Source organism: Vitis vinifera, chromosome 8 (assembly GCF_030704535.1).
Source record: "Vitis vinifera cultivar Pinot Noir 40024 chromosome 8, ASM3070453v1".
Lineage (NCBI taxonomy): Eukaryota > Viridiplantae > Streptophyta > Magnoliopsida > Vitales > Vitaceae > Vitis > Vitis vinifera.
The window spans coordinates 21,923,825-21,940,006 of NC_081812.1; the positions used below are offsets into that span (position 1 = coordinate 21,923,825).

A 16,182-nucleotide genomic window follows, 5' to 3' on the forward strand; every position below is an offset into this window, starting at 1 on the left:
TGTTCTTTAAAATATTCTTTTAATATTTTGTTTATATGTATATATATATATATATATATATATATATATATATATAGTTAATGTAATATATTTTAAAAGGGCAAACTTTTCAGGTTAACCTTTTGTTTGGGGTTAAGTCCCCTCATTTATAGAAAGTTCAAAATTTTGAGTTTTGAACCCCAAAATATTGGTGAAAATTGATAAAACGCCTAAAAATAGATGAAAATTCTGATAAATTACCAAAATATCGGTACCTCAATATTTCTACCTTATATATCATGTTGAGGTCCACCGATACTTGATATTTCAGCAATATATCGCTGAAATATAAAGATATTTTAATCCTTGGTTTGCATACATTACAAAAGAATTTACACAAGAAATGGAGACAAACAGATAGTTTCCTGTTGCTAGGCAACAACGTATGATCTACAAAATGAAGATGGAGCATATTCCAGCTAGAACTTATAAAATCCTGGAAATCTATATACCATATATTTTAGTACTATCAAGCCACTACAGGTTCAGTTGAGAGAACATGGATGGAACAAGATCAACCACCGACCATGCAAGGCCTGCATATTGAAGGAACCTAATACCTGTATCCACATCAAATGAGTCTTGGTGGGAGAAAAATAAGAGTTTCTGGATATACCCCAATTGCTTGCTTTCATCTGATTTTTTACCGGAGACTGATCCCTTCAGGGATGGGACATAGATGGTTGATCTTATTGGGATGCCCAAAGTATTGGAGACTACAGGAAGAATCCATTTAGCAAGGGCCTTGCTGCAGAACTTCACAAGAAGGATAGTTGGAATTCCTATGAGCATTCTTCCAATAAAGGCAGGGATTGAAAGTTGTGGGGTAAAGATGCGTGAGACGTCTTCATGGTGAAACTGGTGGTAGGTCTGTTGGATCCCGGAAACCTGAATAACATTGTCTAGCAGTTTATTCAAATCCACAAGATATGAGATAGCAGGCATATTTCGATTCTATGAACCGAGCAATGTTTCAGATGCAGGCAGCAAAGCAAGTTTTTGTCATGACAAGGCATTCATGTTAGTTAATGCGCTAGAAATCATAAGCTTAACACGAGATAACTAAAGAAAATATTGAGCAAGAGTGACCCATTCAAACCCCACACACCCCCATATCCTGCCTGTCTAATCGAATGTATTCTAAAAAGTAAGCAAGACAAAGACAAAATAAGTTCAACATAGAAAAAGGAAAGGCCTGCATATTTGGATACCAAATTCCACCCCAACCTGCCCAGCAAGCCTAAGATAACTTAACCAGAGACAGAATAATGGGAAGACATGCAATGAGGTTGCTGGAATTGGAACCTTCCATATGCAGGGTGAAGCTATGAGACACATGACATGCCTATAGAAAACCACTGAAAGTTAATTGTTTTTTCCTTTTGGCTAAACGATACAAGAAACCAAATCCTAAGAAGCATGGTTGAAGTAGTTTTGTTATTGAAAAGGAAAAGATCAATGCCTTCAGCATCGAGAAATAAATCTCTTTCTCTTTCTCTCTCTCTCTCTCTCTTTGTGCATTGTTGTTAGCTCCTAACATTGAGAGTGCAATGAAGAGATATATAAGGGAAGTACTCAAGTAACACTACTAAGAGCAAAAGACTCTCTTTCTCTCTCTTGGGCCTTGGCATTGTTGTGGGTTTTAATATTGTAAGTACAATGAAGAGATAAAGCGGGCATATTCAAGCAACACCACTAAAAGCAAAGGACTCTCTCTCGGCATTGTTGTCAAATAAGCCCATGATTTTCATCTCTCTATCTCTTGGCATTGTTTTCTGGTTTTAACATAGTAAGTGCAATGAAGTGATATAGGGGAAGCTTTCAAGAAACACCTCTAAAAGCAAAGGACTCATTTTCTCTCTCTGTCTACTTCTAGCATTGCGAATGCAATAGGTACATAGGGGAAGTATTCAATTAATTTTGCACCACTAAAAGCAAGGGACTTTCAGAAATTAAACTAAGCAATAATTCAAATTTTAAACTGAGAAAAAATTGGGGATCCATGCTTACAATTCCCAATGCAACACCATTGAAAGCCGTATGGAACTCATAGCTTGGAGTTGGAAACTCAGGTGTTGGATAAGCGAAGAGCAAAACTAAGCTCAGGGCAGCCCAAAAGGGAGTAACTGCAATAGAAGCAGAGTGGGCACTTGGTTAAAAAAACAAATAGAAAACGTAACCAGTTCCAAAACACAACATGTAAGAAGTTGAAGAATAGATGCCAACCGTATTAACTTGAAGTATACACAAAAATGGGTTTTATAATGTCAATTTTTCCCTTGTTGGGAATTGAACCCGGCAACTTTGATATCCCCACCAAACCCCTTGCCACTTGAGCCAGGCCTCAAGGGTGGGTTTCACCAATATCTAGCCCTCAAATTTTTTTTTTCCTTTTTGTGGAAATAGACTATGAAGCAGAGCATTTACAAATTTTGTTGAAAGATGAACCATAATAATCTTCAAATCCAAACTTTGTAACATATAAGAAAATTTGACCTCCAAATGATAGACTCTATATTACAAATGTCTTTCTTAATTAAACAATTTGTTGTTCTATTTGTTTCCCTAGAAATATGACAATAATTGTAAATATTTAGATCCTCAGTTGTCTTCCAAATATCCTCAATTAATAACACAATAGAACTATAAATGTTAACACTTTTTATTACAACAATCTATCACTATTTTTGAATCACCTTCAATTTCTAGGGTTAAGAACCCATTGTTCTTAGTAGCTAACACACCATCTCTTAAAACCATACATTCCGCAATTATTATTGATGCATCACCTACAATTTGAAACCATGAAAGCACTACTAGAAGCATACTTACCATTTTGCCCTGAGACTATAAAATTGTCAACATATTCATGCATTGTAAGCCAAAATGCAAGGATCGCCAATCCAATAGCAAGACCACCTATGATGTCGACCAAACTGTGCATTCCAAGGTAAATTCTTCCTAACAAAAGAACCAAATTTCAGTTTGGGAGTGAAAGGAGAAGAAAACTCATAAGCAAGCTCAAGGGCTAGCACGAAGGGCAAGACTTAGGAAAGAAATTGAAATATACCCGTGCCAATGAGGGCCACAAGCAAGCACACCATGCTGACCCCAGCCAATATCATAACAGCATCTCTATTGTGGGCATAAGAAAGGACATAGTGCAAAAGGTATCTGGAGCAGGCCAAAGCCAAGAGAAAATAATCACTACATTTAATCATGATTTTACAATGACAATTTGTGAGGTGAAGCATTTCATTTGCTCGAGCCTTGATATTATAAACAGATAAACATATATAGCCTAGTATTTTTATATTTCAATATATACAAATTAGCAATATAATAAACATATTTGTGTCTTTCGGGAGCCAATGACTAACATTGATGGTGGCTTCTGTGCATTGTATACCATGATCCACTATTGCGCAAATAGCATTCCCTACTGCAGGTGGAATTTTTCCTCATTTTATGAAGGGCATTGTTAATCCATTGTTAAAACCTCAGTTAATCTAAAAGCATTATGAGTTTCATATAATTTGAACAAATTTTCTGACAACACTTATAGCTTCTCTATCAACCCTACGGACATAGACCTCTCCATGTTTCATGAATCATGACATAAATCCAATGCCCATACGCAAACATACCTTTATTATCTTTAGGCATTTTTACAATAAAATCATGCCTCAAGGCTTATGCTTCAAGAGACCAAATGCTGTGTTATTGAACCCTCCTAAATCACATGCAGCTCGCCTCAAGTCCCATAATCTTCTAGTTCGTTTAGTTTTGCATTAAAGACGTATTACTTTGGTAATAAAGGGATAGGATCCAACTATTATGTGGTTTTACTTAGTACCTAGAAGGTAAAGAAAAAAAAAAGAATCAATTCTATCATATGATTTAAACCATGCAACTCCAATAACGCTTTTCTCCAAAACAGTCATAACAATTCTCCAACCACTCAAAATATAAACTAATGCTAATCAAAAGGATTGATGATCATAGAAAGATCGAGACCCTTCAAATGATAGTTGTTGATCATCTTATTACTCACATAGCATGACTTTAATACAGAACTTGGAAAACTATGACTGCAATGGGATGTGATTTGAGCCAAATCACATTAAATCCATCTTTGCTTCAAGAAATCATGAAAAAAAACTAGACATGTATGGAAAAAATATCAATACCCGGATAAGCAAACTGTGTTAAGAGTGTGGGAAGAAGGCAATCCATATTCCATTGCATTCTCCTTCTCATCTTTTGTGGCAGTCACCCTTCTAACAGGTGGGCAACTTGGTCTAGGAGCTGATACCGAATCCTACAACATATGAACACCCATACAAATAGCTTCATAACTACATTTCTTAGGCATCTTTTGCTTATCATTTTCAAAGTGCTTTTATTGCGTCCCAGAGCAAACATTGCATTGATTTCACCCCTAAAAAGTAACCAAAGTACTTCCAAAATGCTAACCAACCATACCAAACTATCTACAAACAACACAATATTGAAAATTACCTTTATACAGTTCCCTAAATAATCACAGAAAGCCATCAACAGGGTCATCTGCCTTGCTAATCTGACATGACCGCTCTACAATATTTCCACCAACACATAAAATAAAACATTGAATCCAATCCTTGAATTGTTGATACAAAAGATTTTCTTAAAACCCCATGTGCACATGAACAATTATCACAAAGATTGAGTGGAAAGTAACATACCCAGAAAAGAAGGGGAAGAAAAGCAGTGTAGAAAGGCACGGAAACGACACAAGACAACCCAGAAAACAAGGCATCCAAGAATCCATGCTGAAATTTCTGCAAAACCCATCAAACCAAAGCCCCCAAAAAAATCAAACAAAATAAAAATAAACAGCCAAAATTAGACAAAATTTCAAATTAAGAAAAATGATCAAACCTGGATCTGAAGGATGAGAGGAGTGCCCGTGAGGACATGGCGCGATACCCATGGTTGTGTGAAAGATCTAAGCTTCTGGGTCACATTCAATGTTGACGATATTACAATCCAGGAAACTATAACACAAATAGAAACTCCCTGCCACATGGGTATGCTCTCCATTCCCTCCTCCCCTCTTGATACCCACCAAAAAATGGAATTCAACAAACAATGAGACACACAGAAATAAAAAAGCTAAAGAAAAACTATTTGACCTTTGGAGGATAGGTTTGGTTCTTCAATTTCTTCAGTTAAGATTTTTCTATTTTTTTTTTTAAATATTTTTTTAAATTATGACATTTTTGACGGCCACACATAACCTTGTTGGATTTGGCTGGCAGAGAGCAGAACATTCGGCAAAAAATAATTAAAAATTAAATTAAATTAAAAACCCAAAACGTAGGTTGAAATGTCGTCCGACTTCCAAAAGGAAAAACCATAATATTGTTTTAAATCATATAATATAAAATTTATATATATATTTCCAATTTATAATAATTTATATTATTGAAATTAATTAATAAATTAAAGCGTGTGTACTGAAGTGGGTAGAGAGAGCTGTCAGAGTCTTTGCCTGGAAGAGTCCTGATTCCTTCGTGAGAGTTGTGCAAATTGGACCGTTTTCAATTTTTCTTTAAAGTAGAAAAATCAAAAGCTTGCCTTTTATTAATTATTTAGTCATTGTTGGGATTGACCTTTTCTTAAGCCAAACGGTATGTTTTAAGGATATCTATATTTTATTAGAATATAAATAATTCAATATGTAATATTATTTTTTCAACCACTTCCATTATATTTCTTATTTACAAATAATTGACAATTAAATATGTTAATAAATGATTAATAATTAATATTATTTAGTCGATTAAGAAGCATGTTATACATATTAAGTCTGAATCCTATAAACTTAAATTTTTAACAAAATTGATAGTTCAATATGATATCAGAGTTTGATTTAACGAATGAGTTCAAGTCGTATTCGTGTAATTTACATGATATACATATTGAGTTCAAATTTTATAAATTTAAACTTTTAAGAAATTTGTTAATTCAACATAGTCTATATGAGTTAATTTCATTTATTTTTTTTTAAGGTTTTAACTAAATGTAATTTTAGTATATATATTTTTAGCATCTCTTTTACATAATCTTATTTATTATACTTAACAATATTTTGATTTAATTAATTCATTTGCCAAAAAAGTTCTTAAGAGATTTTTTTGAGATAAAATAATAAATAAAATATATAATTAGTCATATAATCATATGATTACATAAATGTTTTTTATTAAACATCCTTAAGTAAGGATATAAGAGGATTAACGGAACTAACTCATTTTGAGTAATTGATGAAATTACAAATGGGATTAGTGTTACGAGTTTGAGAAAATATCAAATATATAGAGGTGGACGCATCTCCTCTTATCTTTATTATTATTATTATTTATCTTCTGTATCAATCTTATCATGTAAACAAAGAATCACGGGTTTTTCAAACCACCTTTTTTTTTATTATTATTATCTTCATATTCTTTAAGTATTTTAAAATTACGGTTCAAAGTTCAAGTTGCCTAAAGTATAAATTTTGTCTAAGTAATGTAATTTGAATGGAAAATAGTGGTTAGGGTATGAAAAGTAAAACTAAAATATGGAACAATGTGACTAAGACTAAAAAACTTTTTTACTTTTCTCTAAACTTTTTGCTTTTTAAATCACGAGAGTTTTCATGTTATAAAGTGTGTGATTTAGGTTTGAAGTTTTATGCACAACGCTAAAAGTTATATTTCAAATTCAAGATAGCAAAATGCCAAACAAGGTCTTAATTCTATATAAAATACTAAATAGGATGTTTCCTAACCACAAGATTCGGTATTCGGCCAACAACAACGTCGGTGAAAACTAATTACATGGGCCCAACTGTAGGGCCCACTTTGGAGCCTGGTTGCCTCCATGGCAAACGACCAAGGAAAAGCCATTAAGTACTAGTACATTATCCCCTACTTTTTATTTTATTTTTGTTATTTCATTAAAAAAAAAATAATCGGGATGAAAAATCCAAAATTTGTAAATCTTACCCTTTCCATTTTTTAACCTGAAAAGAATTCCATTTGCATTATTTGTATATATATTTAAAAAAAAAGATTATTTTTATGATAAAATAATAAGGATATTTTTGTTCAAAATTAATAATTTTTAAGATAAAAATAATAAATGGTTAAAATTACAAATTAGGTTGGTTTCATGTTTTTTATTTATCTTGTATAGTATTTACTAGTCTATTTTCATTATATGTATTTTTCTTATTGATCTAAAATATTTAAAAAATATTTACAATAACTTTTCTTATTTAATAAATAAATTTAATATCATAATAATATATCAACTTCAAAAATATTTTATAAAAAAAAAAGAATCTTTATTGATTAAAAATTTCGAAAACTTCCCAACAAAGTTACACTCAACACTATCATCAATCATGTTGTTGAAAATTAATAAATGGTCCAAAAATCACATGTGAAATGATGAAATATTCAAAAATATTAATTATGGTGTAGTGGAATAATGTCAGATCCCACCCAATTCACGATCAAAGCCCAATTTATATATATATATTAATTTTAATTGTAACAAGGCAGCACCGTTTCAATTTGGGTTTTTCACTCTCCTGTACGTAAACCCCAAGTGGAACACTTTCTTTGGATAAACCATCCATTTACAGTCTATATATTATGTTGTGGTATAAGAATCAATTCACTGTAAAGTTTAATAAAATAATGGTTAATTACATTTCATTTATGACTGACGTTTTTGTTAAATATATTTAACGTCAATTGATTTAAAATTTTATCAAATATCTCTACTATTATTTTCACTCATTTGTCATTTTATTTAAAATAAATGAGATATTTTATAAAATTTCAAACTAATACCGTCAATGCCTAACAAAATTTTAAAATAATAAATAAAATTAACTCCTAAAATGATAAATGATGAACCATGTTAAAAGTTAGTAGATTACATACTTTCTCGACCCACAAACACATATTAATAGAAATTAATACAAACTATTTTGTGTTGTAATCATTGAAATAGCCATCATTTTAGCTTAGAAATAAAATCATATTACATGTTAAATAAAAAGAGCAACCTATTTTTTTAAAAAAAAATAAAAAAATAACTTAATTATTACAAATATATATATTTTCTTTTAACTACACACTTCTCTACCCTTCATAACATATCTCCTCAAGTCGGGAATGTGGATATTTGAGTTATAGCTCTTTCAGTTTTTGGTGTCAATGTTAAGGATATGTGAAAATATATTTTTGTGTTGATACAATGTCTTACCTAAACATGATTGAATAGTATTGATTTATATGCACGTAACTTAGCATTAATCAACTTGTTGGGAAAGTGTTGGCATTGTTGCTTGTGATTTTATGTGTTAGTTGATAGAATTAAATAATAATAATAATAATTAAAAAAAAAACTAAAACATGAAGCATGTGTCTAAGAGTAAAAAACTTTTTTACTTTTCTCTAAACTTTTTCTTTTTAAATCACAAGAGTTTTCATGTTATAAAGTGTGGGATTTAGGTTTGAAGTTTTATGCACATCACTAAAAGTTATATTTCAACTTCAAAATACTTCATTTTAGTGTGTAGCAAATTCCAAACAAGGTCTTAATTTTGTATCAAATAGGATGTTTCCTAAATCCTAGCCACAAGATTTGATTGGGCCAACAACAATGTCGGTGAAAACTAATTACATGGGCCCAATTGTAGGGCCCACTTTGGAGCCTGGTTGCCTCCATGACGAACGACCAAGAAAAAGGCAAGTACCAGTACATTATTGCCTAGTCTTTATTTTATTTTTATTATTTCGTTAAAAAAAATTAATGGATTAAAAGGGATAAAAAAAATTCTAAAATTTTTAAATCTAATCCCTTCCATTTTTTAACTTGAAAAGAAATCTATTTTTAATATACACACCTTTAATATTTTGATTATTTACATATATTTAAAAAAAAAGTTATTTTATAAGAAAATTTTAATTATTTTTATTCAAAATTAATATATATATTTTTTTTAAAAAAAGTGAAGAATTAAAATTACAAATTATGTTGGTTTCATCTCTTTTAATCAAATAACCTTTAGAATGAAAGCAAGTGACTTTTTCTTTTTCTTTTTCTTTTTGTAAAGGCATGCAAAGTTGACGTTACACTCAACACCATTATCAATGGTGTTGTTGGAATTAATAAATGGGTCTCCAAGACAAAATCCAAAAATCACAAGTGTGATGAGGCAAATGTTCAAAAATTATAATTTTGGTGTAGTGGAACAATGTGTGAGATCCCACCCAATTCACAATGAAAGCACAATTAATATATATTTATGAGTTCTGATCTTTTGAATAAATATATTTAATCTCAATTGATTTAAAATTTTAGCAAATATCTCTACTATCATTTTTATTTGTTATTTTCATTCATCTGTCATTTTATTTAAAATAAACGAGATATTTGATAAAATTTCAAATTAATAAAGTCAAATGCATCTTAAATAAAAAGAGCAACCCTATATTTAAAAAAGAAAAAAAAGTAATTTAATTATTACAATTATATATTTTCTTTTAGGTACACATTCATCTGCCCTTCATAACATGTCTCCTCAAGCCAGGAATGTGGACATTTGAGATATAGTCCTTCCAATCAATGCTTCCAACGTCAAATCCAAACTTGCTCTTCTCTTCTTCACACATGCAGTCCATCAATCTCTGTGTGTTGCTGTTATCAAATCTGAAAGTTTATATTCATTAGCCAAAAGCATTGTCTTCAACACGAGGACATAGCTATAGAAAAAATCAGGATGGTAATTACCTTCCCCCATAGAATGTGTATGGCTGATATATGTCGGCCAAGTACTTGGCTTGCTTCACAGTTTTTTCGAGTTTCCGCAACAGCTTTCCAGTTTGGGAGGGCATAGCAGACAACCCACTTCTAAGAATGGCATCTCTCCAGAGGTGGGAGGAGAAATCTTCTATGGAGCTGAAGAGTTTCATGATGGGAACATGGATTGGGTTCCCCTTATTGTCCAAGCATGGCGATGACTTGAAGTGCTCATAGAAATGGCTGGTCAGGTCTTGGAAAATTAACGGATTTACTACAGATGAAGCAATCTGGTAGATGTTGGTTTCTGCTTTTCCAGACCCTCCATGCCTTGCCATGGCTGCCAGTGTCGCGTTCACAACCATGTCTGCCGGTACCTGCAGCAGAGTATCGCTCAAAATTTCTGGTTTGTTTATAAACTTTGTGGCTCTGTGTTTAGTAATGATGCTTACTACATCCAGGACGCCATTGGGGTCTGCTACAAAACCAGTGAGCTGACCTTTTCCATAGTAGAGAACTATGGGATCCATCATCCTGATAGAGGAAGAAAATTAAAGAGATGGTAATTGGATTCCACTAGTGGATGGTAATGGATTCGGGATTGACAAGATATGAAGAACCTGTTGCCTTCCATCCAGCCCGGGAATGGTTCTCTGCAAGTGCTTTCAATGACACTGGGACGAATTATGACTACTGGTATTTCACCTCTCATTTGATCAATCACCATTTCTCCCATGGCTTTTGTGAACACGTAAGTGTCTTGCCATCCATGCTTCTTTGCCCTGATTGAATCAGAATCTTCATCAATTAAATTATTACATATCAGAAGTTCCAATCCATGAAAACAAATGGGGTTTATTTGTTTGGTTGGTGAGAAAGCAGGGGAGGTTCAAGAAATGAAAATTAGGAATCCTATAAGTACATCCATTTGGGGTTTAGATTCTTCGTACATTTTCTCTGCAACCAAACAAAGGATTGAAAGAAAAGAAATGGGGTTTGAAGTTCCAATCCATGAAGACAAATGGGGTTTGTTTTGTTTGGTTGGGGAGAAAGCAGGGGAGGTTCAAGAACTGAAAATTGGGACTCCTACAAGAACCTCCATTTGGGGTTCAGATTCTTCCTGTATCTTCTCTGCAACCAAATGAAGGATTGAAGGAAAAAAAGCAACAAAATGCAGACTTATTACCTCTCTAAACCTAGTTCTTTCATTTTTTGAGCCAATGTACTGCCTTTAAAAGCTTCCTTTGAATCCAAAGCCAACTTGATTTCTGCTTCAATGTTCAGTGTAGGAAGGAGCCTTGGTGGTGCTTCAGAGATATTACTCTCTCTTGCTATGCTATCTCCTATGCAGAATGGCTTCTCCATGATTCTTCCTTGTCTTTGTCCATTAACATAAGCTGCAAACACGGTCCCCCAAATCAGCCATGGCCACACAGGGAGGAAACCAATGAGGATAGTCTACAACTACATATATATATATAGATACCTGTTGATACTTGTAGGAAGAGCTTAAGTTTCTTGCAGTTCTTGGCAAAGTTCATGAGGTGACAAGGTCCTTTCGTATTAATGTCGATTGCAATGTCATATCTACAAAATGAAGAAGCCGATTGATGTATTGGACTGGAATTATAATCATAGTCGACATGAGGGCATGTATTCATGGTGGAGAGACTGCCATTACTAACCTTTCATCAAAAGTAGTATTAGCTGCAGAGTTTACAATTACATCGACTTCTTTGGCAATGGCTTCAGCAAAGTCTTTCTCCAATCCAAGACTAGATCCGCATACGTCTCCCGCCACAGGAACCAGCTTGCTCAGCATGAAAGCTTGATAAGATTTTCCATAGGCTTGTTGGAGACAATCGAAGACCTCTGCATTTATGATCTAAACACAACCATATCTACTTAAGACCAAGAATGCAACTGAACAAAAGACGAGAATACTCTGATATGAAACATACTTCATTTTTTAGTCTTTCCATTGCAGCTTCCTGGTTTTTGGCCTTGATTAGGAGATATATTTTACCAACATCCGGTTCTGTCCTCAGAATCTTCTCAATGAGAACTGAACAAGAAATTTTTTTCCATTGAGGTAATCTCAGAATTTTGATTTGGCAAAAAAAAAAAAAAAAAAAAAAAAACCTCCAATTTGAGCTGAAAAGGAAAGAAGATGAGTGGAACCACCTTTTGCTAGAAACCCAGTTGCCCCAGTGATGAGAAAACTTTTTCCTCTAAGAAAATTGTCAATTCCAATACCATCATTCATTTCCACAAATGGAGTAGTACTTGGACTTGGTGGACCATAAGGCACCAAGTCCTTCCCATTTGGAGACAAAACCAAGCTTCCAGCACTATGATCTTTGCTGGCCAACATTGATCTCTCTGATAAAACAGAAGAAACCCCACTTGATCTAACCCCATTCCCACTTGTTTGGCAATGCACTACACTCTTCCTCCTCTTCAAATGATCGCACCAACCTGAAAACTTGACTACCCTTTTGGTTGCAAATGAGGGAGAACTGAAGAACAAGGCTCCCATCACTGCTAAGAGGAAGTATGAGAAGAAAAGGTTGGAAAATAGAAACGGACAAGAGGTTTGAGAAAGGTGTGCAGGTGGAAATGGCGAAGGGGGTGTGTTGGAGCTTTAACTAAACACTTCCTAAACAAAAAAGAAAGAAAGAGAGAGAGGAAGAAAAAAGGCCAGTAAACAAACAAAACCAAGGTGTGTGAGTATAAGGTAAAGATATGGGGATTGGGTTTGGGTTGGTTTTATAGAGGGTGGGGGTGGTTTTGAGATGAGAGTTAGGTTAAAAAAAAAAAATCATTTTTTTTGGTTTGAAGGGGGATGTCTTTGTGAGAAAAGGCTCTCTTTTTGCCGCCCCTACTCACACACGCTCTTGACCAATAACGGCTAAGACGGCGGAGTTCCCTTTTGTTGCGTTGTTTGATTAGTGGGTTTTGGATAAATTAGTATAATTTCCTTTTCTTTCTTTTCCTTTTTAGAAGGTTGCGGGAAGTAAAGGGTGTGGCAGAGAGTATCTATTTTGGGAGCAGAGCAACTCTAATTCTTCAGTTTAGATAGAAATATAATTTATCCCAAAGCATCAAGCGTTTGTAGTCCAACGGTTAGGATAATTGCCTTCCAAGCAATAGACCCGGGTTCGACTCCCGGCAAACGCAATTGAAAATATATGGTATCACAAGTTTGTAATCAAACTTGTGATACCATATATTAAGATCATATAATTTAATTGGGAAATTCTACTAATTTAATTGGGTTATTTGTCCGACCTAACCTATTGAGACTGGTATGAGTTTGACGTTTTCCTACTTGATTCAAAAAAGTATTGAGAAGAGAGAAAAATAAAATAAAATTCTACTTGTTAAGATCATATTTTATTTTCAAGGTTGAATAGGGATGATAGCTTCACTGATTTAATCGGGTTACTTGTCCGACCTAACCTATTGAGACGAGTATGAGAATATGATAATCCAGTAAAGAATGAGTTTGACTTTTTCCTACTTGGTTCAAAAAAGTATTAAGAAGAGAAAAAATAAAATAAAATTCTACTTGTTAAGATCATATTTTATTTTCAAGGTTAAATAAGGATGATAGCTTCACTAATTTAATTGGGTTACTTGTCCGACCTAACCTATTTAGACGAGTATGAGAATATGGTAATCCAGTAAAGAATGAGTTTGACGTTTTCCTACTTGGTTCAAAAAAGTATTGAGAAGAGAGAAAAAAATAAAATTCTACTTATTAAGATCGTATTTTATTTTCAAAGTTGAATAGGGATAATAGCTTCACTAATTTAATTGGGTTACTTGTCCGACCTAACTTATTGAGACGGGTATGAGAATATGGTAGTCCCGTAAAGAATGGGTTTGGGGGTGATTATCAACTCGTCGGCCCTATGCACATTGGTGTCATCATGCTTTCACCTCATATTATTATGCACTAGTAGTCAGGTAGTGGATTATCGCCATACTGCTACACTTTCACTTGATAGTTATGGTAATCACATTCTCCCCTAATAGTTGCATCATCTTATCATTTGAGAGTTTAAGTTTAGTTTGGACTTTGGATCATTTTATTAAATTAGATTAGATTAAATTAAATATTTTATGTTTTTTCAATATTACTACCTAAATAACTGTTGTATGTAGATATGAGTTAATCACAAAAAGAAAAAGAAAAACTACATGGGGCTAATGATAATAGTATATATTTTATGTTTGTTTTGCATAAGGGAAAATGAAGTCAAATCATCAAAGAAAACTTAAATAATTAGTGAGTTTGCAAAGCAATAAATTTGTTGAAAACAAATTCTATAAGAGTCCAAAGCCAAGATTAACCATTCCTATATATTATGTTATATGAAGTTGTTTTCCCCGTAAAGGGATTTTTGCTGAACATTCCTTTCTTATTCCTTGAGAATTTTTTTTTTCCTTTTGCTATTACATTGAATTAAACCTGGAATCTCCCTTGAACTTAGAATTGAATTTGGTAAATATTAGGTTGATTTACATTTATTGAAGTCATAATATCATATATTGTGTCATAGATATTATATACAGTGACTTTTACATCTAAAAATTTTGTGAAAAAACTCAACAAACAGAGGAAATACTATCCAAATTTTGGAGGGATTTATCATTTTTAATTTTTTATAATTATTTTTAATTTAAAATGTAAGTTATATATTAATGATAAAAAGGATAATTTTTTTGGTTCAATGGTCAGTTTTGATTCTTAAAATATTGATTAATTTTTTCTTTTTTTTACAAGTAGCCAGCCAAGTTCATTTCTTGTAATACACGTGTATGTGACATAAAAATTTCTTCAACCTCCCTACAAAATTATTTTATGAACTGAAAATTCAAAATATGAATTTTGAATTTAAAAGTATATATACACACCATTTGAGAAATAAAAATATATACAAAAAATAAAGAAAACATAAAATTTTAAATAGAGCTGATCTTAAATTGAGAAGAAAAGATTCCTAATTTTTGAACAAAGTTATTTAAAAAAAATGAATTGAATTAAACAAAGTTATTTAAAATATAGTACTTAAATTTCTAGTGGTTTTTTAATTTGGGCATTTTCTCTTTGATTTTTTTTTTTAATCTAGATTGTAAATAGATAATGTTAGGAAAGGACAATATATAGTTTATATAGTTTGTAAATTTTTACTTCAGCTTATAGCTAATCAATGAGTTCAATGACTTATTGTGAAGGAAAAAAAATGATTATTTAGGCCATTGTCAGTAAAGAAAACAGTTAGACAATGCAAGATCATGCACTTTTAAAGGAAACAAAAAGTCGATCATCTTCAACATCTTAAAAGAAATATATTAAGCCCAATTCAATAATATACTAATTACCAATATCTTTCCATTTTGGAGTGTTTAGTAAAACATAATAATTATTATTTAATAATTTAAATTGATTTAAAATTAAATTATACTTAAATTATTAATTTAAAATATGAATAAATAAAATAAATTAAAAATTAAAAATAAGTTAATTATTTTTACATATTAAATTATTTTATCAAATATACCTAATTATTTAAGTTAAATTATTAACACGTTTATATTATTAAATTGATTTACTGACCATCTGTTTGGTTTTGATTGAATGGTTGAATGAAACCATGTGTCAGCCGAAATTGAATAAAGTTCATGTTGTTGAACTCATAATCTTTTGGAAACATTGAATAGGAAGCAAAACATCGTCTTTAAGTTAGACGGAAGCTCATCGTAGTTCAGTTTCAATGTAACCAAAATTCCACCTTCTGCTAATTGCGCTATTATCTCTAACGAATAACCCAAACATGTTCATCTACCTTTGCATAAAGCCGATAAAAATATTGAAAATTACGGATATTTTGAAAAAATTTATAAAAATATAAGAAAATTTTCATAAAAATATAATAGATATTTTAAAATTGTTTTATTAAAGAATTTGATATATATATAATATGATTTATCATATTTGATAATAATATCATATGCATCGATAAAAATATGAATTTTATAAGTATACATTTATTATTAAATTACATCAAAATATTATTTTATAATAATATTATAATATATATAATTTTAAAATATATATTAATATTAAAATTATGATTTATTTGATTCAATTATATTAAATGATATAAAATAAATTATAATATATGTACAATTTTTAATATTTAATTAATTTATTAATGATATTAAAAACACTATAAAAAAAATTATTATGATAATTTTTATATTTTTAGTAATCAATTAAAAGAA

General features: G+C 31.6%; 2 protein-coding genes and 1 non-coding gene across 3 annotated transcripts; 1 reads left to right on the top strand and 2 right to left on the bottom strand.

Moving 5' to 3' along the window:
* Window positions 1-383: 383 nt before the first annotated feature.
* Window positions 384-5,592, bottom strand: LOC100245213 (lipid phosphate phosphatase delta). The gene is made up of 8 exons (XM_002281126.4): window positions 4,963-5,592; window positions 4,767-4,862; window positions 4,561-4,635; window positions 4,230-4,360; window positions 3,110-3,213; window positions 2,872-3,000; window positions 2,050-2,165; window positions 384-927 (listed from the first exon to the last, which is right to left on the bottom strand). Exons 1-8 carry the CDS (start codon window positions 5,122-5,124, stop codon window positions 517-519), a joined length of 1,224 nt encoding a protein of 407 aa, XP_002281162.1. The 5' UTR covers window positions 5,125-5,592; the 3' UTR covers window positions 384-516.
* Window positions 5,593-9,644: 4,052 nt separating this feature from the next.
* LOC100245182 (fatty acyl-CoA reductase 2) lies at window positions 9,645-12,427 on the bottom strand. The gene is given in 9 exon segments (NM_001317131.1): window positions 9,645-9,798; window positions 9,880-10,265; window positions 10,341-10,422; window positions 10,509-10,670; window positions 11,075-11,285; window positions 11,375-11,475; window positions 11,574-11,773; window positions 11,850-11,953; window positions 12,073-12,427. Coding segments are annotated over 9 exon segments (1,755 nt in total).
* A 569-nt stretch (window positions 12,428-12,996) lies between these two features.
* TRNAG-UCC (transfer RNA glycine (anticodon UCC)) lies at window positions 12,997-13,068 on the top strand. Its single transcript has one exon. It is a non-coding gene; the product is annotated as a tRNA-Gly (tRNA).
* The last annotated feature ends 3,114 nt before the right edge of the window (window positions 13,069-16,182 follow it).